The sequence below is a fragment of the Hipposideros armiger genome, unplaced genomic scaffold, assembly GCF_001890085.2.
Source record: "Hipposideros armiger isolate ML-2016 unplaced genomic scaffold, ASM189008v1 scaffold_293, whole genome shotgun sequence".
Taxonomy (NCBI): Eukaryota; Metazoa; Chordata; class Mammalia; order Chiroptera; family Hipposideridae; genus Hipposideros; species Hipposideros armiger.
Window position 1 is genome coordinate 147,199 of NW_017731643.1, and position 26,718 is coordinate 173,916.

The following is a 26,718-nucleotide window of genomic DNA, read 5'->3' on the forward strand; positions in this document are numbered from 1 at the left end:
CATCAGTCAGCCAAGGAAGCCAAATCAAAAACCGATATGAACAAGTGAAACACATATGACTAGACGACCATCATGCTACTATAGTAAAAGCAGTGGACTCAAGTAAACGTTCATTTCATCAACTCAATTTCACCCTTGTTCAAAATAAAAAGCAATAAACTTATAAAATACATACATAGCTTAAAAAGTCGAAGTCTATTACAAAGCTTATAACAAAACAGTAATCCCCTTCCCGACCCTGACCCTCACCACTTCTGATTCTCCCCCGAAGCAACTACTTTCAACACTATGGTATTTGTCTCAAGTTTGTAAAGAGGGTCACTTGTTCAGAATTAATACTTCTTAGTTTTTCAGATTGTAGACGTTATCTACTGACTTCCTACAACACAAATGATTTGATTCCTACACCCTCTAGCCCCCCAACTTTTCCTTCCTCATTGCCCCCAATAAATCATAACAGAGCTTTGGGTACATCAGCAACATTCACTTAGATTATTCATAGCAGACCATATTTACTTTTCAGAACAGTTCCTTTCTTACTCTGGTGTTAAAAACTACTTTTTTTTTTTAAATATATCTGCTTCTTTTTCTATATCCCTATTGCTATTTCACCCTAAACCCTTCATCAGAACTGTAAACCCTTTCAATATGGTCAAATATATCAGGGGATCCATTTTTTGTTTGCTTATTTTGTTCTTCCTTGCGCCCTAAAAACATCCCTCCCCCCTCCTGCCCCATCCTGAATTCCCTCATCTCTTTCCTAAGGTGGATCCCCTGTTTCCTGGCTCCTTTCATGGATTCATCGTTCTTGATGTACTCTCTTATTTAATAGAACATGCCTTCCAGTAGCTTCCTAAGAAGGGGAAGTTTTAGATTGGAAGTTACAATTGGAAATAATCTCTCAGGAATTTGAAGGCCCCCCCACGCCCCAAGCTCTTACAACCTCCTCTCGATTCCAGTGTCCTAAAATGGCACCATGCTATGCCTTGGTGGTGAGTTTCGTTTGTTTGTTTGTTTTTCCTACTTATTGGGCTGGACGCTTGGTGAGCCTTTTCAATCTAGACCAAGGGGCCTAGAAAACTATAGCCCAAGGCCCAAGTTTGGCCACGCGCATTCACGCGCTTATCGTCTCCAGCAAACTACAAAGAAAGAGCTGAACAACTGCCATAGAGGCCTTGTGGCCCACAGTCTAAAACATTTACTATCTGGCCTTTTTCAGAAAACGTTTGCAGACCTCAGACCTGCACAATCAAGTCACTGAGTTCCAGGAAATATTTTATGCACTTTACTTGCAAACTGTCTTTCCTTACATTTTTGTTCTTTTTCCTCTTAAAAACCCCTATTATTTGGATGTTGGACCTCCTGATCTGATTTTATTTTCTTTCTCATATACTACTTTTACAACTACTTTCAGGGCAATTTCCTCAACCTTATTTCTCAAACCTCCTATTATTAAATGCTTTTTTAAAAAATTTCTAAGTACATTTTCTTATGCTCTGAATGACTCAAGTCACTACACATTTTTGCTTTATGAATGGAATATATGCTCTTAGTTCTCTGAAGCTATTACAGCATATTTTTAGATTTTCTTCTACTTCTTGTAATACATCTATTTGTATTAACCATGGTTAATAGGAAGGCTTAAAAGGATTCAGGAAAGGGGAGGGGTAGATTGCCTACAAACATGAAGACAAAGATTAATGACAGTTATAGAAAGACTGCAAATGTATAACCTCAAAAAATGATTTATCTGCCAAAACCAGGTGGTAGAATGGAAGAAAAAGAGTAAAAAAGTGTGTAAAATGACTGAACTCCTCTTACAGGGTGAGGAGTTAAGGGATATTGTCTAAAGTTAAGACAGAGGTTCAATTTGAAAAAGAAACCAACAGTGGTACTAAAATTAGTTAACTGCTGATGATTGGCAAGGGAAGTGAAGAATTCTTCATTTTTCATGGTGGAGTGTCAACAGCTAGTTTCTATAACTTGATTAACCAAAATATAGAAATATAAACACATTATTTAGTGTTATGAGGATGTCATCAAAAGTACTAAAAGTAAGAGTGATTATTTCCAGAAATTGACAGGATGGGGAGGGCACGGTGATGTACATTACCCTTCCCCATTTTAGGCCCTTTTACACTATTTGAGATTTTCTTGGCTGTGTGCAAAAATGTGTAAGAAAAATTAACCTGGCAGTAATAAAGTAGGACTAACTGAAAGGGCCCTAGGTTAAAGACAGAAAAACCACCTAGAAAACTATAGCAGTACATAAGAGAATAAATACTGGAGAAAGCTATTGGTAATGCGAATGGCAGAAGAGTAAATCTAACAGGCTTTTGAGAAAGATAGAACAAGGTATATTTGAAGAGAGATGGTGAGTGAAGATAATTACAGACTCTCTAAGCTGAAAATTTGGGGGAAATGTTAAAGAGAAGAAGGAACGTACATTAAGAATGAAATCATTGTTGGTTAAGAGCTCGCTCAAGAGTTTGAGCTCTGAGCAACAGCGGTTCGAGTCAGCCCGAGCTGAGCAGCCATGAGCTGCCAACAGGTGGCGGGATGGCTCAGCTAAAAAAAAAAAAAGAATGAAATCATTCCCGAGTCAGGGTTTAAACTGAGGTGTCAGCAGGATACCCAAATGGATGAGCTCTGCAACAGAAACTCTCAATGGGGACCCACTGTTGGGAGTTAGGGGGTCTGTGACCCTCTGAAATGGTATGCAGGTTTTTGCATGTAAATGCAAGTATGTGGTTGCACAAACACCCACACATTATCTGAATGGTTGGGGGGCCTGATGGAAGGAGTGGTCCACTGCTTTCACCCAATTCCCAAAGGGTCCATGAGACTACTCCATTGAGTTAGAAATATGGGTCTGGACCTCACATGGATGATCAGTGAATGGAGCTGTAGATTTGGAGCCATCAATACAAAAGAGTTAAGAGAAAAAAACTACACTTTCCAACCAACTCATCAATTTTTCAAAGGGCATACTGAGTACAGAAAGAAAAAAGATAGCTAAGTGCCAAGCCTTATATATCGGGGGTGCCAACAAAATGCATACACTTGACATGTATTCATGTTTTGCTATCGGTATATACTGAGTATTATAATTGTAATACAGTTTTCTTTCCTGTCTTAAAATGTGTATACATTTTTTGGGCACCCTCTGTGTATATAAAGGGGTACAGAAACGGATAAAAAGGAAGAAGAATTAGCAAAAATCAGGCACTAGAGTATCGACAGGAAGAAAGAATGGCAGATGTGGACTAAGAGAAGAGATTTAGACCAGAAGTCAGTCAATAATGGAAACAGCTTGTCCAGTACATTTGTGGATACACAATGCACATTTCATGAGGTTGAAAGGGAAACGGTTGAAGAGTAAAGAGAAGGAATAGAAATGAAATTGATACTGAGAGAGGAAGAAACTGGTGTGGAAGGTTTAGCTCAACAAAACAAGAGTCTGTGCATGACTGTGGACAGAAAATAATTTAAAAATCCATACCAATTTTTTAGAAATTTAGACTTCACTGTTCAAAAAGACTGAGTAAAAGTCTTCAACTAAACAAGTAAGTAATATAAATGACATCTCCAATTTTCAAACCCTTCAGCTATCTATTTAGACACAAACAGAAAAACCTGACATCCCAACAAGCACAGCCTAGGACTCGAGATTTGATAGAAAAAATGGATCTATGAGGCATGGAGTTTCATTCCAATTACTCAAAATTCACTCGCTACTCATTTCCCACGAAAACTGCATGCTGTAAGTTCCTGACAAAGCAGCAGTCCCTTAGATGGTTTCTGTTTCTATTCTGTGTTGTCCTGGCCTCCAGCAACTGTCTCAGGAATTACTTGCTTGCCCACTCCACAGGATCAGAAATTCTGTATCAGGTTTCCGGGTTTCTCCTGGTTCTTCCTAGCTTCCTAAAACATGTTACGCTCAATAACACGATGATCATTTTTCACTAATTACTTTTCTGTTGTGTGTACGCATGCATGCACTATCATTACAGTTTCTAACGCTTGGAATTATTCTGGTATGTTTAAAACTCTCAGTATGCAACTGAAATTATTATATCCTCAAAGCTTTGCTTATTTCTACAGAAACTGAATTTTATTTATAACATCTGTTAATTACAGCATCCCTCAAAGGAGTTAGATTTTCACCAAATTTGGAGGCTATTTCAGGAGTGATCTAACTGCATATACAGGCTGTGGGAAGAAAAAAAAAAAATGTTGGCAGATCCTGCAGGGCCTCCCTCAAGAGCTAAGTAGTTCTACACCACGGAACCCTGGCAAGAAATCCCTCTGACTGTCAGGGGAACATGACGCATGTATCAAGACAACACAGAGAATATGAAGAATGTTTCAAGTGTGAGATCCAAATCAAAGGTCACGAGAAAATGCTGGCTTGTCACGGGGCACATGCTTTTCAACAGGAAAAATCCATCTCTACAACAGTTATCAACTCTCCAAAACAAAACAGGGATGACCTACTAGCGAAGCTCTAAAACATCTCTAAAAAGTTTTCATTTGTTGAAAATGGGACAACCTGGTATGACTAGCTCAATTTTAGTTACCGAATATATCTGAATTTTATAAAACTATTTTGTTACAAAGTAGCTTATAATTCAGAGACTCTGCTAATTCAGAAAAACTACCCCTACATGAGGTTGTATTATAATTTCAAATGTGTTTCTAAACTGCACTGAAATAGTGATGTTATTGATCGCATTGAGCCAGCAGTTTGGTCATAAACAGAATTTTGTGTTCCATTACTAAACCCAATGGTCGTATCTCAGGATCAATGCCTTATATAGACAACCAACACTGTTTCAATTTTCTAGTTAAGTCATGTGAAAGCCATAATGATCACAGATTAATTATAACTACTATAAAAATAAGACTCCTGGAGGTATATTAATTTATAACTACTATAAAAATAAGACTCCTAGAGGTATCAAGACATTTTTGTACGTTGTTAAGTATATTTAAACTATTTTAAACTAACATGAGTATGATTTTTAGAAAAAAGCAGATATGAAATTGTATAACATCTTTTGTCCAGCATAACAAGAATTGGCTCACTTATTAATGGTGATTCCAAAAGTTAATAATATAACAATAAAGGTTCTGACCTTAAATGGTTGACAAGACAGAATCTACTTTCAATATTAGGATGTTCATAGTTTCTGCAGTAGAAGGAAAAAGTACAAACAAGAACTTGTAAATTTACCTTCTTTGAATTTCCAATTCTTCTTGTGATGGGCCATTTTGAACTTGGGCAGGTAGTTGTGAATTTTGTCTAGGCAATGTTGGCCCTAAAAGGGGAAGAAAACGTGATAGATGAAGATTATCTTGACATTTAGCTGGATAGAGGTAAAAATCATGAGAATAACATAAAACCATCACAGATTTACAAATGTATCTTCTTTTTGCTTAGCAAAATAAAATATAAGCTTTACGTAACACATAGCAAATGAAAGACTGCAACATAATACTGTCATCATCTCCAAAGGCTTACTTCAAACAAATGGAAAACATCAACAATAAAAGGAAAAATAAACATTTATATATGAAGAGCTGGAGTAAAACATGTGTTCAATGAGCATCTGGATAGGCACCTAAGCTCGACATTTTCTACGACAATGAGACATTCTCTTGGGGGTACTTATTCATGAAGTGGAGAGGGAGCACTTAAATGAAAAATCAGAATTCAAAAACTCACCTAAATAGAACACTGGAAATGAAAAACAGGAGAGAGAGAGCATGAGAACCTTATAACTAGACTGATGTATGCTAACGCATTTATCAAATTTGCCCAATTTAAGCTGCCATTTTTATTTAATGGCCTGGCATTTCCAGCACTGGTGAAAACAGACATTTGCTAAACTTCCATATATAATTAACCTACTTATCGGAATTTTTAATGTCACGGAGGTAATCTTAATAACTTTTCATTGGGGTAAAAAAACAAACAAACAAACAAAAAAGAGCCATTTTTAGCATCTTATAAAGAATGCCACGAAATTATGGGACATTTAATGTCACTGGATATAAAAATTAAACATGTCACAAAATGAGATAAATAAATACTGGGCCTAATACACAATGCCTAGCATTATAATAGAACAGTCTTAAAATCTAATCCAGTAAACAACAGAATAAATAGTTGTTATCTTCCACTCTTAGTGAGAAATATATGAGTAATTATATGCTGTACGTATTTGTGAGTTCTGGTGTGCCAGCAAATGCCCCTAGCAGATGTTTTAAAAGTGTTTGGTAGACCACCAGTATAAAAAACAGTTAATAAATAAATGCTTCTCAAGCAAATTCTTGTACTCTATGAATTAAAAGCACAAAGTATTTATGCTAGTAGAGTAGACTTCACAATTGCAAGGATAAGGTTCATTAGAATGTAATACAGTACTGGGTTTACCCCAAGTATAGAAAAACAAATAATTTGATCTGAACTTACCAACTAATTTCTTTCCTCATCTCTTTACACATATTTTTACATTAATCATTTAATTTGTCCTCTAAAGAAAAATTATTGGGTTGTCGAAAAAGTCATGACGCATTTTTGCAATGAAAAACAGAAAAAATAGGTCATGACTTTTCCGACAACCCAATAGATGACAAGTGCAGTGATATATTTCATTATACTTCCTAAGAGTCTGTTAATTTGAGAACCACATAAAGGAAATATAAAAATTTATTAACCCCATATAATCAGTAACAAAAAAATTTTAAAAACCTTTAAATTAAATATACACTTAAATGTTTACATTAATGAAAATATAGAACTTGTCTAGTGAACAGACTGGAATTCTTTTTCATGTGAAAATTAACATAATGATGTAAAAATACTATCATTTTAAGCCATACACTAATATTTAATATTTCACAGGGAAAAGATGTCTCGTCTCTTTTGGCAGGAGGGGTACACACAGATTGGAAGGGTAAATTTGAGAAAATATAAATTATTGAGGGGAAGTATTTTATATATCCAAAAATATTAAATGTGAACATTTAGCATAGGCAAGTCACAAGACCATTCTGGTTTAACTATTTAATATTAATAGATTAAATTAACCAATTAAAATCTATTGGTGTAAGCTTTAACTCAAATATATAAATTCAAGTAAAAGGTATCAAAATTTCAACTGAATCCTACTGATTTTATTAAATAGGGTTGTTGTTTTTTTTTTACCTAGCAAAAGTTGATATAACTCACCAAAAAAATCTAAATGAGAAAAAAGTATCTTTTAACAATTTACAAAAACTGTTTTGGATTTTTTTAAGTTAAAAGTTTACTCAGCAAACTTGGTTTAAAACTGTGGGTAATATTTTCTGGCCGCTATCACTAATTATAAAAATAGTTTACTACAGTTTATTCACGCAGCTGAGAAGTAAAGAAAAATTTCAAGGAAGATCCTTTTAAAATGGGGAAGATTTTGATGCAAGAATAGCCCTTAAAATTCTTTTCTACATTATTCTTTGTGATAATCTGCTATCTGTCTTTCCATAGACATTCTTTAAATGGGGAACAGGCGAGGATAAGCATTCTCCTCAGCGTTTTCTCATATCTATATTTAATCTGGTTGTTTTGCTTGTTTCTTCTTCATACTATTGTCAAGTCACAATAATGAGCACACATGAAATTCATGTGCACTTAAAAACTAATATAAGTATACTGTAAGCACTAATTAAAAGAGTTCTAGATAAATTATGAATTACATGTTTCCTTCTTGTCAAACATTCTGCTGGGTGATACGATTGGTCAATCATACCTAAGGCACCACACACAACATGAAGCAGCAACTAAGATCAGGCAGAGCTGCCAGCTGCCATCGAGTTGTCTAGAACATAAATATTACTTCACATAGGTCATATTCCTAAATGAGTACTTATGTTCTTAAAGAATGCAAAATAGGTCCTTTCCATACCAATGGGCAAACGACAATATTTTATGAGCATCATGTGGTGGTTAACAGTTCTCTTTTGGAAAAAAAGAGAAGAAACAAGTAAACTTGCTTTGTTCCTCCTATTTTATCATAAAGAACTATAGCTATTTGAGGGCTAGTTTGGTTAGCTTTCTCTGTTTTATTTCCACAGCCAAAGACAATGGTTGAGCTTAATTTGTCCTGGCCAGAATTCATATGGCAAAGTATGTGACATGCAATTTCTAACCAAGAAAATGTGTCCATATTAATGATACGGTACCCTGTAAATGATGGAAATCAGAACAGAATATCTCTCTGAGCCAGGAATGAATGGCAATTCAGTCTTAACTTTAATACTGAGCTTTGACTAAAGCACATTTCACTTAGTGTAACATTTTCGTTTTCGCAAATATAGTTTCACACTTAGCCACAGACTACTTAAAAACACAGCACCAAAAGACAAATAGGTGTTATTATATACAATACAATCAAGTTTAAACTTAGCAATGTGGTGATTATATTGTTTGTACAATTCAAGGTAATAATGGGGGAAATCTGCTTTTTTTTAACACATAATTTTACAACTTAAAAAATTTACTTTTATTAAGGCCAAATCACTCTTTTCTCTGCAACTGGATAAACTGTATCTATTTTTCTGGACATGAAACTCAACATATTAAGTACCAGGTATAGAATATCAAGTAGGTTTGCAAAACGAACTAAAGAGTCCTAAGAACACAAATAAGAATAACCACTCATGGCGAAGCCAAAAGAGGGCCTAGAAGAACCCCCCCAGGAGGAGGCAGGAAATTCAGAATTAAACTTATTGATGAAGCATTTAATCTGCAATGATTAATTGTGGAATCCTGGGAGGAAAGGGGGTTTTATAAAGGGCCAAACAATAGGCTCACTGCTGTAACTGTGTCGCCTGGAGCAATCTTAAAACTATAACGAGAAATACACTAGAATTTTCATTTTTGCAAATTTATAACACATGCTTCTTTGCCTAAACCAACAAGTACAGAAACTTTAAAATAATTTTATTTAGATAAAGGAACAATATCAGTAATTCTGAAGAATCACATCAAAAACTCTTGAGTTCACATGGATAAAGTACATGCACAGAGCTGAACTGTTTATATAAAAATTTTAGTAGTATATCATTTTATAATTTTATCTCTCATTGAAAATCTGGCCAGTCAAGGTATACAGGAGTCCACAAAGGTATATACGTATGAGTCAAAAAAAAAAAAAAAAGAAAGAAAGAAAAGAAAGAAAACAGCTTTAAAAGTCACTTTCTGAACTTGGGTTTTCCAAATAAAGTTTTAGAATCAAATGAGCATAAAAAGAATTCAGACAAGGATGTGTGTGTGTGTGTGTGTGTGTGTGTGTGTGTGTGTGTGTGTATACACACACATACATATATTGATATATCTTTGAGTAAGGATGAGGATATGCATATATCTGATTAATTGCAATTTGGGGTGGCTGAGTGACATGTGGTTTGTCCATGCAAACAATAAATACATGTGTGTACATGAGAGTGACAGTGAAAGAAAATGCTCTATAAGCCTAAATTCACGTCTAAGCCACAGCTATCTAAACTAATGAATAAAGGAGGCTTTTGATCAGAAGGTAAACCTATTAAAGCAAGTAGTAGCTAACATCTGCCTGGCAACGTGTACACCTAAAAATTAATTCAAGTTAAGCAAAAGTTCCCTTCCAATAAGACACAGATGGTTATAACTTTTTTTCCTCTTCAATTCCAAATTAAAAGACTGCTCTCAAACTAGTTAAAAAACAAAAACAAACAAACAAAAACCTCACTCCTTCGTGTTGGAAGAAATGAACAAGAATTCGTGGTAGGATCCTACTTCTAATTCAATCCTCACTAAGAAGCCAACTCGAAAGCTGACCAAATCACCTATGTGAACCACGAGTATCACAACATAAAACGGTAGCTTGCTGCGTATATATATCCCAATACCACAAACCAGACCATGGCCTAAGGAAACAAAAGTGATGGAAATGTGCAAGTCGTATGTACCACAGCTCGAAAAAGGAATGTAAACAGAATGTTGCTTACCACAGAAAATACATCGCAAATTAGTGCTGTCCTGCGTGGCAGTAACCTTGCTCTGGGCTGCAACAGACACCTTGGTGTTAGAAGCTTCAAAGGACAACGGGGCCATCTGAAGAACTTCACATAAACTAAAAGGTGCTTTGAAAGGTTCACAACGGATTTAGACATACTTCCTATCTAGGTCCTCATTCTGGAGGCTCTGTAATTTAATAAAAACGTATCCTCTTTATCAGTAGCTTAAAAAAAAATTTTTTTAGGTGTAATTTATTTGTGGAAAAACCCTATATAATAAGCCGCAGATCAAAGGATGCCCTTATAGCTTAATTATTTCCTGAGTTATACAATCCACGAAATGAGTGCAATGCATTTATGTTTTACAATTTTATCTTTAAAAGGAAATAAACGAAGTCAAGGTACAGGAAGTCAAAACCTAGGGCCATCAGAGTTAATTTCATAGCTACCCTTTTTAGTATTGCTCGTTTAGGAGAATTTGCAGCTGGAAAAAAAATTGAGGGGAAATGTTTAAGATTAACTTAACACGGATAAACTCATTTCTACTAGCTGAAAAAAGACAAAAGCCATTTTGAACAGCCTACAGCAATGAAAGTGTTTTATAGTCATTGGTGTAAAACACGAGTTGGTGTAAAACATCTTCATGTGCTTTGCACTTTGAAAAACATCAAAACTATTTGTTTTACCAACCCACATTTTATTGTTCCTTTTTTTCTCAACATGTATCTATGTACACATATTTGACAAATTATGTATTAAAATGTGTGGCCACATCAAATAGCCATTCAATATTTAGGCTACCTACATTAAAATTTACCTTAAGCAATGCTGAAGTAAACACTCTTTAAAACACAAAACTGAACGAAAAGGTAATAATTTATGAAATAAAATCAAGGTGACACTCAAAATGGGGGTGGAAAAAAATTATATATATATATATATATTTAGTACTACATTAGTGACATTCAAAACTTTACATGAACAATTTTCTATAAAATCCTAAAGAAGTTCTTTCAGCATGGGAAAGACTTTCTCCATTAGTATTAAAAAGAAACAATAAACAGGTTAAAAATATACTGATTTAAGAAAGACTGCATAACTGCAAACAGGACAGTAGTTTAGAGTTCCCCTAAAACTGTCTAATTTAAATAATACAATTTATGTTAACTAAAAAAGTTTGCACAGAATCAGAGCCAAAGCAATTTGTAGTTAAAAAAAGCACATCTGAAAATGGTAAGAAATCTGAAATAATCAAGAGGATTTTTTTATTACGTTTAGAAATTAGATTTAATATAATCCAATAAACTATAAATCTTGTTTTGAAAATATTACATTCAGCAGATATTTTCAAACACAAACACAGTAAGATGGATAAATGTCACCTTTGCTAAGTACTTCCAACCACCCCATTTATTATTAAAGTCGCATGCACAGTATCTACAGTGATAACATAAAAAAAGACCACTGGAATACATATAAAATGTCTACCAACCTAATTAGATCATTCCAAAGAAGATAAACAATTCAGAAAATTTTCAACAATTATATTTTAAGTTTAAACTTTAAAATATTCTGTGTCTTACCAATGCTTTTCAATGACTTCTACTACAAAGCCTTCATTAAATAAACATGCCTAGTCTTCACATTTTAACCTTCAGTTCCTTGAGCTCATATTTAAAGGGGCCGGGGGGTGGGGGGGAAGGCAAACATAAAAACTTACAAGAAAAACCTGAGAAATTATCTCTTCTCTGACAGCAAAGAAACTGCCACGGTCCATTACCAATCATTTTGGCAAAAACTCATCTGACAATTGTCAGAAAGCAGGTAAACCATTATCACTGCATAAGATAAAACATTTTCACCTCAAGATTCCCCAATCTTGTCAGAGTTTAAACTCTTATGCACCATTATTGCACTTGATCTTTAAGCATCTTCTTTCTACTGACTTTTACTTCTTACTTACCATTACATAAAATACTGATCTAAATTCTGATACGGTTGCTTGAATTCTACTGCAGTTTGCATTTCCCCAGGATACTAAATTATTCATTCCGTCATAAGCATATGGCTACCAGCACTTCCTGCTCAGTATTGATGCTATTAACTCTTTTTTTTTTTTTTTCACTCAGTCAGGGGAGGAGGGCGGAATGTGGGAAAGGACAACCCCTGTCCAGACTGAGTACATTCAGCACGACGGTGATTACAGCATAATTAGCTTTAGCATCGATCGATATTCCACGTATCTTACATGTTGCTGATGAAAAGGACGTTTCTCTTTAAGTTAGCCATATTAAAATAGGCTTAGAACTGAGAGAAATTAGAATGGGCCCTAAAGAAAAGCACGAATTGAGGAAGTTCGTGTAACAAAAAAAGCAAAATTAAAAACTTGTATTATTAGACTTAGGGAGAAGAAAAATGGCCATCTCTATCAGCTATTCTGATCTTAAAATAGTCTTGTCATGGTGGTTCATTTATTGCTCATGGAGTATGTAACACTGCTATTCCTCAGGCTTTCCCCCCTTGCCTTTTAACGTTCTTTACCATTAGGTTTTTTGTATGAACAGAGAAATGCAGAAACCTTGGGTTTAGTGTATTAGTAGCAGAAAATGACAGGTTGTTTAAATTTGGTTGGCATTACTGTATTTTACTGCTCTATATAATTACCATACTAGACCCTTAGCGCTCATGTTTTTAACATTAGAAGTTTCCACTATTAGCAGTTAGTCCCGAGGCCATTTGTAATGGGGACGGTGCCCATCTCAGCATTTTTTCTGAGGATTAAATGAGATAATGTTTGCTCAAAGCTGGTTTTAATTTGATTTGCATGCTGGAAAGCTGGTCTGTTGAGTAAGCACAGCATCAGTATCCTGTGAAAAATTAGCAATGTCCACACTTTTGACCATCCACAAGGTCCCCAGGTATTACCCTCGTGATTGCAAAGTTCTACTATTTACATTTTTGAGAGGGAATGAAAGCAAATGTGGTTTAGTTTGTTCTCAGGTATCTAGAGTAGGCTGGAGGAAGACACTGCAGTGGTATGGTTGCCTGCATTCAAAAAAACAGGTACTAGGGAATGTAAATTGGTGCAGCCACTGTGGAAAATAGTACGGAGGCTTCTCAACAAATTAGAAACAGAATGGCCACGTGATCCAGCAAAATCCCACACCGGGATGTCCAAAGAAAATAAAAACGGTATCGAAGAAATGTCTGCACCCCCATCATCATTGCAGCATTCTTCACCATAGTCAAGATATAGAAATAACCTAAGTGTCTGTCAGCAGATGAATAAAGAAGATGCAGTGCACGCGTGCGTGTGCGTGCGCGCGCGCGCGCGCGCACACACACACACACTCTCTCTCTTTCTCTCTCTCTCTCTCTCTCTCTCTCTCTCTCTCTCTCTCTCTCAAAATACGGGATGTTATGCAGCCTTAAGAAAGAAGGAAATCCTGCTGTTTGCAACAACATAGATGGACCCTGAGAACGCTATGCTAACTGAAATAAACCAGAGGGAAAAAGACAAAGGCTGCATGGTATCACTTGTATGTGGAATCTAAAAAAGCCAAACTCACAGAAACAGAAAGTAGAAAAGTGGTTGCCAGAGACAGGGGTGGGGGATGGGAGAAATTGAGACGTTAGTAAAAAAAGGTACAAACTTTGGATTTCATGTAAAACGTGGTGACTACAGCTGATTAACACTGTACTGTATAACTGAAATTTGCTACGAGGGTAGATCTTAAATGTCCTCGCTTAAAAAGAAAAGGAAAATTAAATATGTGAGGTGATACATGCATTTGATTCCCTTAGAAGCAAATATGAAAATGATTGCTAACGGATGATAAATTATTAGGCTTGCGTGGCAACACTCTCCGTATGCTTCTCACCCCGGCATCTGTTTGGTAAGCCATTTCTTTTCAGTGGTGGAATGAACGGACTCTGCCGCCAGCTAAAGAAACTCAGAGTCAAGCAGAAGTTGAGGGGCCTATCATTTACCAATCCTGTTCTATCCTAACACTTCTAAAGGCAAGAGCAGCTCATGTCCCTCATTCATTTCTCTGCTTCTTCCTGAGCACCCACAGATCAAGACCTGCCAATCAAATCACATATCCACCCCGTGTGACTAAGGCATCACGGAGTATACATACATGCTCGGAGAAAACACCACCTCCAGGTAGAATGCCACTTTAACCAATAGGATTAGCTTATTCCTGGAGTGCTAACTCTCTAACCAGTGCTGGTAACTATTCATTACATGAGCCAGAAATCTAGGACCCTCCTCACTCACCCCTTCCTTCTCTTTTGTTACTGCTATCTAACCAATTTCCAAGTCCTGTTAACGCCACCCTCCTCATTTCTCTCTCCAAAGTGACCCCATCGCCAGTGTTCATGTTCATGACCTCTTGTTCAGAGTGGTTTTCAAGGTGGGATACGTATATCCCAGAGCACTCAACATCCACTGGGGAACGGTAATATTTCTATTTCTGTTAAACATTTTTCTCATCCTTTTCACATTTCTATTTTTTATAAAGTACATAATATGTCAACACTAAAATGTGTATATAGTATATATAACATTGGTGTATATTAGGTGAGGTGGTAAATGAGTTTTATTAGGTGATAAGCTCAAAAAGTAAGACTATTACAAGAGCAGCACCTAATTAAGCTGTCCATTTTGATCTTGGCACCTCCCCCTGCCCCACAGTAGCCAGTGATACTTCAATAACTAAACCAGATCAGAGCATCGCCCTTAGTCAAGTCTCTTCAATAGCTTCCCACTGCTCTTCATATCAAAACCCAGTTCTCTCTCCCCTGATGATGTGACCATTGCCCGTCTCATCCACTTCACACTTGGTTGCTCTCTGGGTTCCAGGTACACCTGGGCTCCAGGTACACTGGTCTTTCAATTTCTCAAACGTGCTATATTCTCCTTCCTCTGCCAGGCCTTTCTACACAGGCACATGTCTTACGATACTCTTCGCCTGCTCGGCTGGTATGCTGCTTCCTTTTGCGCTAATTAGAACTTTCTGGTAGTCGACACTTGATTGGAGTTACTATTAACCTCCAGAAAACTAAGATAATTATTTTTTCCTCCTTCACTAGGAATTCTTATTTCCTACTTCAACCTTATTATACATGTTTTTTTCCCTATTAGCCACTTCAAAAAATTTGAAAAGATAGTAAGCATAAATATAAAATTAAATATCAATTTTTCTTAAAAATATGAAGAATCAGTCTGAAGACACAGGAGGAGAGTTTTAGTACGATATTAACATTAGGCAAAGCGGTCCAAACTCGTAAGAGAAAAAGAATTAATACGAGGCCCAAAAATATGAAGTTTCTAAGCTAATGCTTTTGGGTGTGGGGAGGAGAAATGAAGGCTGGGCGATTCTGGGCAAGAACACTGAACCTGGAAACTAAGAAAATAAACTTCAGAGATTTAACAAATTGGTCAAGCATTCCTCTCTATTTTTGTTTAATTTCACATAGAAAACAACTACACAATTCTGCTTTACACAATTTACCAAATTTTAAAATGTTTCATTTTTTTCAAACTAAAGAATCTGAGAAAGATTTGCTTTTAACTAATCTCTTTATTTTTAAAAAAAAGTTAGTAAGATTTAGTCATTACTTTCCCTGTACCCTATACTCACACTTCAAAACAAGAAAACCAACTGTTAAAACAAGAATGTCAATTGTTAAAACTCACAAAGCATGCCTCGCTAGATAACATGCACGTGTGCTTTTTATTATGATGTAGTGTTCAAACTGCTATGCATAATATGTGCTACCAGATGTATGAACCTTGAAAACAATTAGGCAAAGTAAAAGAAGTCAGTCACACAAGACTATTTACACGAACTGTCTAGAACAGGCAAATCTATAGAGACTTAAAGTAGATGAGTAGTTCCCAGAAGCTGGGAGCTATGGAGGAATTGGGAGTGGTGATGATGGCTTAAGGGCACAGGGCTTCTGTTTGGTATGATGAAAATGATCTAAAATTATTATGGTGGTAACTGCACAGCCCTGTGACTATACTAAAAACCACTGACTTGTACACTTTAAATAGGTAAACTCCATGGTTGAGAAGAAAAAATCAACAAAGCTGTCAAGGGGAATAAAAGTGTTGTGCTGTGTTCTTCATCTCAGAATTGTTTACAACACGAAGTTGAATAATATCTCAATGCCTATCACTTTTCCATTATAATATAAAATATTAAAGGTGATTACCTCTGGGGTGGTGGGATTTCAGGTATGTTTACTTTCTTCTTGAGGCTTTTCTGTACTGCTTACATTTTTATATTAAGGACGTGACTTTTTAATCAGAAAAATAAAGCTTCTTCTCACTTGAAAAACAAAATGCTGTGCTGGAAATTAGAGGTCTTGTCAGGCAGAGGAGGTCTAAATGGCTCTAGTTTCTGATGAGAGAATTGGATATGAAGGCAATGCCTCCACTGATAGTGCCAATGTGACCCCAAGTGTCTGGAAAGTCTGCAGGGCCGGGACCCCGATAACCTTTCTTTTTCTTCTCTTTGTTTTTTAGCTGAGCCATCCTGCCCCCTGTTGGCAGCTCAGCTCGGGCCGGGAATCGAACCGGCGAACCTGTTGCTCAGAGCTCGCACTCTTGAGCGAGCTCTTAACCAACGGAGCCACTCGGCCGGCCCCCGATAACCTTTCCAAACACTAGAGCTGGTCTGGGAAGGCACACAGGAACTCCTCTGCCATCAGGCTGTGTTTCAGCGGGAATCAAAACCAAAGGCATTTCTTAGGTCATGGGCCTGAATCCACACCCATTCGGGATGGTTTGTCGAAAACCAGGGCTGTCCTAGTTCAGCCAGGCAGCTGTCTGCTTCTCCATGGGGACCCCAGTGCCCTGCCTTTCTCCTTTTCTCTGCAGTCATTCATGATACGTTTTCAGTGAGACCAAGAAGCAACTTCTATGTAAAATAATAAACACCTAAACGATAAAGATGCCCAAATTTACTTTTTGAAATTCAAAAATACGTAAAATTTTATAATAAAATGGTTTTTAAAAATACATTTGTCAAATACATTAAAAATCAAATAACCTGGGCTTGTTTACCTCACATGGAGTTTATGAAACAGAATTAAATATAAGTAAAGTTATTGGTGTGGGCTGTCTGCAAGGACATAAAAATAAGCTTGTTCTATAAACAAAGTATCATTAACTTGAGTCTTGAAATGTAATTATATCCTTAACAATAGGCGTATCTTTACTTTACTACTCTTTAAAGAATATATTGTCTCATAAGAAGTAGCCCATAAATTTGGTATGCCAATTCAAACACGATGGGATATTGTTTAGATGAAACACCAGTATATTCAAAGAAAACCAAAAAGACCATCAACTATGTTGCTCACCTTGTAAAAATTAGGGAAACTTTAAATTGGGATTGACATGTTCCCACTCTTAAGACTCAATAAATGTTACTCAATAAAGTAACACCCCCCCCCACCCCAGGAAAACTGTGCACAAAACACTTACTGCCATATTTTAAATGATATTTTTAGTATTTCAGTTCAATCTGCAGGCTTATATTATTCTAGTGTCTTCATGAGACGTTTTCCATATTACATCTTAGTCTTTTACTACTCACCCTCTAAAAATAAGAGATATAAAAGCAGCAGCAATTCACTGCTATTTAAAAACAAAACAAAACAGGGGCAGAAGAAAAAAAGAAAACTTCACTGTCAGCAAGAGCCCAGAAGGAAACACATTATAAAACCCCAATACCAACTGGTAGAGCCTAACATCTTTCCAATTTATTGTGTGGCTGCTGAATTATTATTTATATCATCGATTTAGAGATAGCTGTCTGCCTCACTAGACTTCAAGGTGTTCAAAGGCAGTTATCTGTGTCATACTCACCTTCCTATTAACAGCGAGCATGTTAGTGTTTGGCACATAGTAACTGATAATTTTTTTAACTAAATTAGAGTTTTACAGAATTGATGCCACTTAGAACTCATTAAAGGTATATTATGTGCTAGCTGTATTCAAAGTACCTTTACATATATCAATCCATCTAAATAATGCAAATGGAGAGAAAAACAAATATGAAAATGAGTCAATCTGTATTATTATTTTGTAATAAAGGAGCAAGGGAAATATACAAGACCAGGAATATTTAAACAAAAGTTAGGAAAATCAAATCATCTTGCTCAAAAAACAACCTTTACGTGGGTGGGGAAGTAGGGATCCCTACATAGCTAAATTCAGTAGAATGTAAAGAAATAACCCAGAAAATCTATACCTGAAGTTTTTAATGGACTGTAAAGCTCGGTCTCCACAAGCTTCCAGGAAAAAATTAACTCTTTAAAAAGCAAAAATGAGGCCTGGTCCACAGCCAACGTGGAAATATCACAGAGTCCTTCAAACTGAGCTCTTGTCTGGGATGTGATACTTAAAAATAAAAGTGTACTATCCAAACAGGTAAAGGTGCCTATGTAAGAGGGGACATACAGAATTCAAGCTGATTAACCAAAAGAATAGTATCCCTTTGGGACAGTAAAACAGTTATGGCTCCCTAAGAAAAAAATTATAGATACTCAAACATCTGTTCATATAAAGAATACTATAAATTACTATTATTGCATTAAATACACTTGACAGCTGTTCCTATATCACAACTTGGTCCAGTCTGTAAGATTGTATGCGACATTAAAAATATGTACGTACGTCTTTTGGCCTTCAGCAGAGAGACACTTTGAACAATTTTATCTTTACGTGCAAATAAAATCTGTTGATAAGTGACAGTTAGCATTGTCACTAACTTTGGCTCTGCCAAACTTATTATACAGCCCAGAAACGTGTTTAACATGTTTTGGAAAAAAGTAAATCCCACAGTGGTGACAGAGGGAAGAAATGGTGCAAGGACCCGGCTGCAAGGGAGAGTGTGTTTACGTAATACAGTCAAGAGGGGCCAGCTGGTGAAGGAACCAAGGGGTATGTTAGGGAGTCCGTACTTTATTCTAAGAGCAATGAAAGTCACTGCAAGACTGTCTGGTACACACAACAGTAGGTATGCCAAAACAAATCTACTCTGCCTCTTACTCACAGAAGGTCGATCCCAACTATTATGTGCAGAACAGGCTAGAGACCCATGTCCTGGGAATTAATGTCACTCATCTAGTCACTATCTTCAAACTGGGGTTGTACGATTCTAAGGCTTAAGGACCAATTTAAATCCACGGGGACCGGTGATTCTAAATCTGAATAAGAAAAAGTAATTCTGTTTTTAGTACAGTATGACCACAGTAAAGACCAGACAGCATTTGCACAGGGAACTCCTCAATAAAAATGTATTTCTTCTTACATGAATGGCCCTGTCGTAGCCACATACCCCTGAGATTTCCCCAAAAGCAGAATTTATTTTCTAGCATGAATCTCCTCCGAAATGACCAAAGTCCACAGAAAGAGCAGGTCTACCTTCTAAGAATTATTTTTATTTTTACATGAGTAGTATGCTAGTTTTGCTTATTTCACTTCCTAATTTCCACTCTGTGCCACTGATGGTGCCGATACTGCCTTACATATATTTCTGACCACGCCTTATCGTCGCTACACAATTAACAGACCCTGAAGGTCAACAATTTTGATTTACTCATTTTTGTTTCTCTCATGGCACGTTAACATAGTACCTTATTGGGAGTACAAATAATTCAGTTCACTGTGGCTTTTCTTTTAGATTATGAGACCATCTAGCGCTTAGGAATTTTGCATGGATTTATGAAACGACATCACAATATTCTTTACATATAAAATACTGTTTTCAAAGATACCGCTATTAAACACCATCTTCAGAAGTCTGATTAGAAATTTCCTCTTGCCTAGATCATATAAACAGCAATGCCTGTTCATTCAGAGGCCCAGTGCATACACGCTCCTTGCTGAATACAAACATGGACGACCCAACGGTTCTCCATCACACTTATAGGCTGATGAAGGCATGTCCAGAACTAAGCTGTAAGAACTGCGGAGCAGGTTTGCCTGCCACTGGGTGTTGTGACCAGTCCCCCCAGAGTGGAAATGGTCCCTGTAGTTCATTTCTTATCATCAATGGACAACAGGATAGATTCTATTGTGTTAGAGCTTCTCCCTGCCCTCTGCGTCCTTCTTTCAAGATGAAAACATCTTGCAAAATTTAGACTAACATCTAGCAAATGATTCCCTAATTGATGGGCAACAAATATGATTAAAATCCAGGAATACAAGCAAAGCAATTATATACAAATTACTATCCTCATGCAGGAAAACGTGGAAGTAATCATAGATGACATCCTCAGATCACTGCAGTACCATTAATTAAATTTCAAGCTTATTGTAACATCAGCCGGAAGAGAGCGGAAGTCACCAGCTAGACCTGTGTCAGAAAACACACTGTAAGATGCCCCACTGCCAGCGATGCAGACAGACAAAAGTGAGAGGCAGGCAGAATAGTGTCTGACAACCAACTTCAGGCTCAAATAACTTTCTATAAGATTTATCAGAAAAAGCACATCTTTCTCTGTTAGTCATTTAATCATTTCCACTTTGGAACAGGACAAGATATCCTAAGTCCCACAACATAAGACTAAAGCCGTGCTCATGAAAAATGCCATATTCAACTCGAGTTATGGTCAAGCTAGAGCAGCTCTCCCAAGCACTAGTGATCAGGAACTTAAAAATCATGGAAATAAATATGTTTAAATTTGTGTATTATACATAATAATAAATACCCCAAATGGGATAGGTCTAGAATCAAATTTGTTAGGTACTGCCCAGTATCCTCATTCTCTTCCTCTCCATCTCTGGGTACCATCTTCATCAGTGGCCCAAACGATACATCTCATTCTCCCCTTCCTGGCCTGTCCGTCACCTCTCAGTGACAGAGTGAGAAAGAGAACTATCAAACTAGATCTGGTACAAATGTCAGTTATGCCACTGTCTAGCTGTGGGTCCTTGGGCCAGGCCAGTGACCTTCTGTGAGCTCCAGCCTCATTTCTAAAACAAAGATACATACCACGAATATTGCAGGGTTGTTACAAAGATTGTCAGTAATATATGTGCCCAATTAGGACCAGGCACACAGCCAGTACCCAATAAACAGATCATTACTCCTGCCTCAGAACTGCTTTAAAGACTACATGAAAGCATGAGTGGAAGGCCTAGAACAATGCCTTGGCAGGTACAGAGGCACTAAAGAAGTTTGTCACATCCTCTTCTCTCTGTTCCTTTCCTCTTTATACGGTATCATTTCAGGCCTCATCTTTCTCACCGATATTATCACAACGATGTCCCCACCAATTCCATTACATTTGTTCTAAAGCACAAAGCTGATTACATCCAACATTTACTTAGCGCCCGTCCCTGACTCTGTACCACCGACCAGAAGGCGTCATAACAGGCTCCTTCCTCGGGAAGCACACAAGGCCCTTCCCAACCTCTCCACTCTTACCTCTTAGGATTTCCTTACCCCCATATATCTCCTCATGCCCAAGCCACTACACAGCCTATCTGCTGTTTCCCAACTGCTCCATGCTCTCATGCCTCCAAGCCTTTCCAGAATGTTCTCTCACTGATGAGGCCTACTCGGTCTTCAAAATATAGCTCAGGCATCTTTTTCTCTTCAGAAATTTCCTTTACCCTGGAATTTTCTTTGGTATTCCAAAGGCCTCTCTGCACACTTCATTCACAACATTTCACAACCTATATTCCAATTTTGCCGACCTTGTAGCCCCAGCCCAACTGTGAAATCCTGGAAGGCAAAGAATCAGCCTTATCATGTTAATATTAGCCCCAGGGCCTGGCATAGTACCTCTGCTCAAAACATGTTTGATGGTTTCTGTGATATAGCCTTAATACTGCTCTCATGAAAATTGGCAATCTAGAAAATAAAAGTGTCACTACAAACATGAAGTATTTCTAGAGACTTTTTGAGATTTCTTTAAATCCAATTAATTTCAAAAAAATCTCAAAAAGATGAAAAAATGCTGAGATACAATTCATACAAATGCTCATATTAGAAGGTATATCAGGCCAAATTATCTGTAAGAAAAAAATAAATGGAATCTCAATATTTACATTTAGGTATAAAATCTAAAGAAAATTTCACACCTGAGGAGATCTTTGACTATGTTCTCATTTTCAACAGATATTTAAAAATAAAATCTTGCAAAAGCAGTCTTAGTTAATAACAAAGTATTTTAAGGTTTTCCTTTTACAAGGATATTTTCGATCTTGGTTGAGTAGGACAAAAACAGTAGAATAATCTTACTGGCTATGCATATGATTTTCCTTTTAAAAAATGAATTTAAAAATTTATTTCCTATTTTCAAATGACTTAAACCTTTTTCATAATGAAACAGACTTTGCAAATTTACCTCCACCAATCATTATAAGAACAGATTTTATATTTTATGTAATCCATAACTATTACCTGCAAAACTGCTATAAATGTACTTGATAAGTAATATAGAATTCCAAAATATCAGTGTGGGTAACGCATTTTGAATGTACTTGTTTAAAATCGAGTCTGTTTCCATTAGACAACAGAAAAAAGAAATAGATAAACTGGAGCTTTTGGTAGAAAAGGAAGAACACTATTTCAACTGTTTTTCAAAAATATTATAACACGCGATTTGTGTTTTATCCAAATATAACTCACTGTATTTAGCACCTCCTGTACTTTCCAGTATATTAGATAATTGCACACCAAGTTAAAAACAAAATAAAGGAAAACATTTTTGCCACCCACCTTTTTTCATAAGAAATGGAAATATTCAACACATACAGAGCACTTTGTAGAGTTCAGCATGACAAGCCCCAAAGGAAGCTATTTTTTCTCTTAATTTAAAAAAATTTGTTTAAGGATTTAAAGAACTTGAAGGGCAAGGGAGAAAGAAAGGAAGGGAGAATTGTGTAATTATTGGTTTTGGTAAAAAAAAAAAAAAATTAGTAATTTCCAAATCCTGTCCTGAAGAAGCACACACATGTCTCAGTGGTGATGGGCTTCCCACCGCCCCCTACAACCCGCACTAAACAGAGAAGCTTCATTTTTTTTTTTTGGCCTATTTGTGCACTGAGCTCCTGAAAGATTTTGTTTGAACAAAGGTATCCATGACTTTAAAAAGTCTGAAAATCACTAAGAAGGATCAACCAATATCCAATGGATAATATTGACATTAACACCTAATAAAACAATAAATTCAAGTATTCAATAAGGAATTAACGGTTTTAAAAAGTGGTAAAACATTAAGAAGTAGGAAACACTAGTATCTGTGGTTGCTCTACCTTTATGAATAAATTTGTGTTTTTTACTTCTGATCAGAGATTTATTGGGTATGTTGTTTGTTTAGGGAGGAGACACGTAGGTTAAGCTTCTACGACTTGGTTTTGGCCAAAGGACAACTGATGGTTTTAGCAAGGACCTGGCCATGAACCCAAAGCAAACAGCTGTGGAAAGGGAAGCCATACTCAAGATGAGAGGAGACATTATTGGGCATGTTTGTTTAGGTGGCTGGGAGGAGGCCCACAAAATAATCCTGGGGTGGGGTACCTATCCTGCTTCAGTGGAGGCCGACAGAAAACTTTATACCTTTCCCAGGGATACTTCTGATTTTTAGCATCTACTTCCTCCCATATCTCCCCTTCCAGGCCAATTAATGCCATCAAAAAATCAGAAATTAGCATTTGCAATACTTTATGAAAATAGTCATTTTCTAAATAAACCAGACTATTAGAAAACGTCCACCTTTTTATATGCTTTGTTTTTGCTGATGAAAATGCTACAGAACCAAAAGCGTCTTTGCCAATGACTCTGGGCCATGACACAAGGAGATGGAAAGCTAGGATGAACCTTCTCCCTGCCCTCTCTTCCCTCAGCACATGGTATTAGGAAACTGTGACAGAGAAGAGAATAAAGTTTCAAAATCATGTAAGAAGAAATCTATTACAGTTTTTTTCCTTTCCAAAACGCTTGTGTAGCTAGTGAGATGATGGGTGATTTTTCCTATTTGCCAAACTTCCTATAATATGGTAATTACTATACAACAGAGAATGCAGTTGAGTTGCTCCACATTAAGACTCATTAATTTCAAAAGATCCAGATCAGAAGAAAAAAAATAGCATTTGCATTTTGAAAGCAAACTGTATGACTGCACAGTGATAAAAATAATCCTTACCATTTGGTTAAAAAAAAATGTTGACAAGAAGAACAACAATAATTTTAACTACTTTAAATTAGTAACATTTAGTTCCTAACATCTTTTGGATATTCTTTTGAAGGTTCAGAAATTAAAATGCTTGTTTGTTGCAAACATGGGGAATTCCGCCAAATATTACTGTCATACATATACTGTCGAAACTTTGGTCCTTGAATTATTTTATTATGTAGTTGACCTATTTAATAAGATATTAAGAACCACAATTCTAGTTTCTTTCCTATGGTAAAATTATGGCAACAGAAAAGCAATTCTATACCTACAGTAAAATGCCAATAAAATACTAATGCCTGCAACAGAAGTCCAGTGACTCAAACAATCTACATCCAAGACTGTATGTACCTACAGACTTTCCTATGCTACTTTCTGGACATACTGACAAATGAGGAGAAGTTCCAGTTTATTTTCTCAAAATAGATAAGCTATGAGAGCCATGTACAAATTGTTTATAGAGGTATTCATTTCTTCAAGGAGATCTAATATAAACCATCTATAAGCATAACACTATGATTTCTGGCAAGATTCCAAAATGACTTCTTGCTCTGAAATTTGTATTTGAAAGAGACCAATTCAGGGGCTAGCTGTTTCAATCCCTTTTAGAATAAGGCAAGGAATATATAAACGTATCAACAACAGGTTTTGAAATTCTATACCTTCAACAAAATATCAAATTTTAATTTGACTCTATGTCCTTCCTCTTAAAATATATAAGTTGTTTATAGCACATTTATATCATAATGATCACTACTAAATACACAAAGGCAAGAGCAATCACATTTGTATTGTTTTGCAGATGACATTTATTTTCTGACCATAAAATCTATCTCCCCAAAGAGAGAGCAATACGTTGGTATATTTCTTTTCTATTTTTTAAACAAAAACAAAAACAAAAACAGAGCTCATCTCTGACACATATACAGACTTATAATAAATCCTGGGTTTTTAAAAGTGAATTATTTCTCCATAGGTGTCTAACCACCATGCAGTGTTGGGGGAGATGCAATGCGTAGCTTCTACCACCAGAGGGCACTCCTAAAATCCTGAAACAACTTAGAAACACATTTTTATTTGCTACAATGAAGGACACCTAGTCCTACTTGAAGTTCAAGAGCTCAGTAGTGCCTTTAAAATCGCGTTGCAGAAAACACGTGTTTCTTCATTAAAACTGAGATCATGATAAAGGTGCATAATTTCTACCCAAGGCATATCTTCTGGGCCTCATATCCTTGTTGAGCAGGATATGAACATAAGTAACTTCAAATTAGAGCGTTCAAAAATTACTGACTAACCAATCTCATATGATTATCCTTCTAGACTACATGTTTATCATCAACAACAAAAAAAGTTCACGTTTCTGTAGAGAATAGACATTCAATAATGGCTTCAAATACGTATATGATTTAAAAGTTGGTCAGAAAAGATTTGTGTTAACATACGCATGACACTTCAGTTCAAGGAAACGAGTCACCCACAGGCACCTTACCTGTTTCCTGGGAATTCAACACTTCTAAGGCATGCATCATGGCACTTGCAAAGACATTGGCATCCTCTTTGCTGCCAAAGTTGAGACCATACACCTGTCTAGCATCTCGCCACTGGTGGAAGGTCTGCGTAGCTTGATTGTACTTCAACCCTTTAGGAATGGCACAATTTATCACGACCTAAAAGACAGTAATTCTTTATAAAGTCAAGGCAATAACTGGCAAAATCAACCAACTCAACAAACCCTGATTGGACAGACATTCACGCATTCAAACATGCTCCGGACATCCCTAAGCCAAAAATGTTCAAAACAATTATCTAGGGTACAGTCTGCAGAAATAATAAGTCTGATGAAAGTTACACTGTCTGGCCTTAAAACAGTAAATGGGCAAAACAAAAAGAAAATCTATATCCCTCATTATATACATTTTAACATGTTGATTAAAGTATTATAAATTCACAAAGCATAGAACACATAAGCACGTATCTCAGTGAACATTCCCATGTAGTCAAAACCCTGATCAAGAAATAGGACGTCCTTCTTAACCCCTCCCACCTCCAAAAGGTGCTAGCTACACTTCAAACATTATAGATCAATTCTGTAGGTTTGGGGACTTGATACACATGGAGTTCCACAGTAAGTATTATAATGTATCTGCTCTTTTCCCTAAAAATTGTTTATTCTGTGTAACTGAGGTTTCTTCTTTTTCATTGCTCTATGGTATTCCATTGGATAAATCACACTTATTTATCCATTCTCCCACTAATGGACATTTGAATTATTTGCAGTTTGAGGATATTAAAAACTGTGATGTTATGAACATCCTACTAAATGTCTTTTTGTACACATGAGCACACATTTCTGTTGGGCATATGTCCAGGAGTGCAAATATCACAGGCCATACATACAGAGTTTCCAACATTAGTAGAAAACTCCAAGTAGCTTTCCAAATTAGTTCTACCAATTTTCACTTCCGT

At 36.4% G+C, this 26,718-nt stretch overlaps 1 protein-coding gene across 7 annotated transcripts in view; it reads right to left on the bottom strand.

The window, feature by feature from the left end:
- The window catches only part of ENAH (ENAH actin regulator), a 124,146-nt gene that overhangs the window by 27,060 nt on the left and 70,368 nt on the right, over positions 1-26,718 (bottom strand). For 3 of the 7 annotated variants that reach the window (XM_019659053.1, XM_019659051.1, XM_019659049.1), the window contains exons 3-6: positions 25,742-25,919; positions 10,033-10,089; positions 5,729-5,740; positions 5,237-5,321 (exon numbers count right to left, since the gene is read on the bottom strand). In XM_019659053.1, coding sequence (XP_019514598.1) covers positions 5,237-5,321; positions 5,729-5,740; positions 10,033-10,089; positions 25,742-25,919 — 332 coding nt within the window. The remainder of the gene's footprint in view (positions 1-5,236; positions 5,322-5,728; positions 5,741-10,032; positions 10,090-25,741; positions 25,920-26,718) is intronic. The other 4 variants (XM_019659055.1, XM_019659054.1, XM_019659052.1 and 1 more) reach the window with 2 other exon arrangements.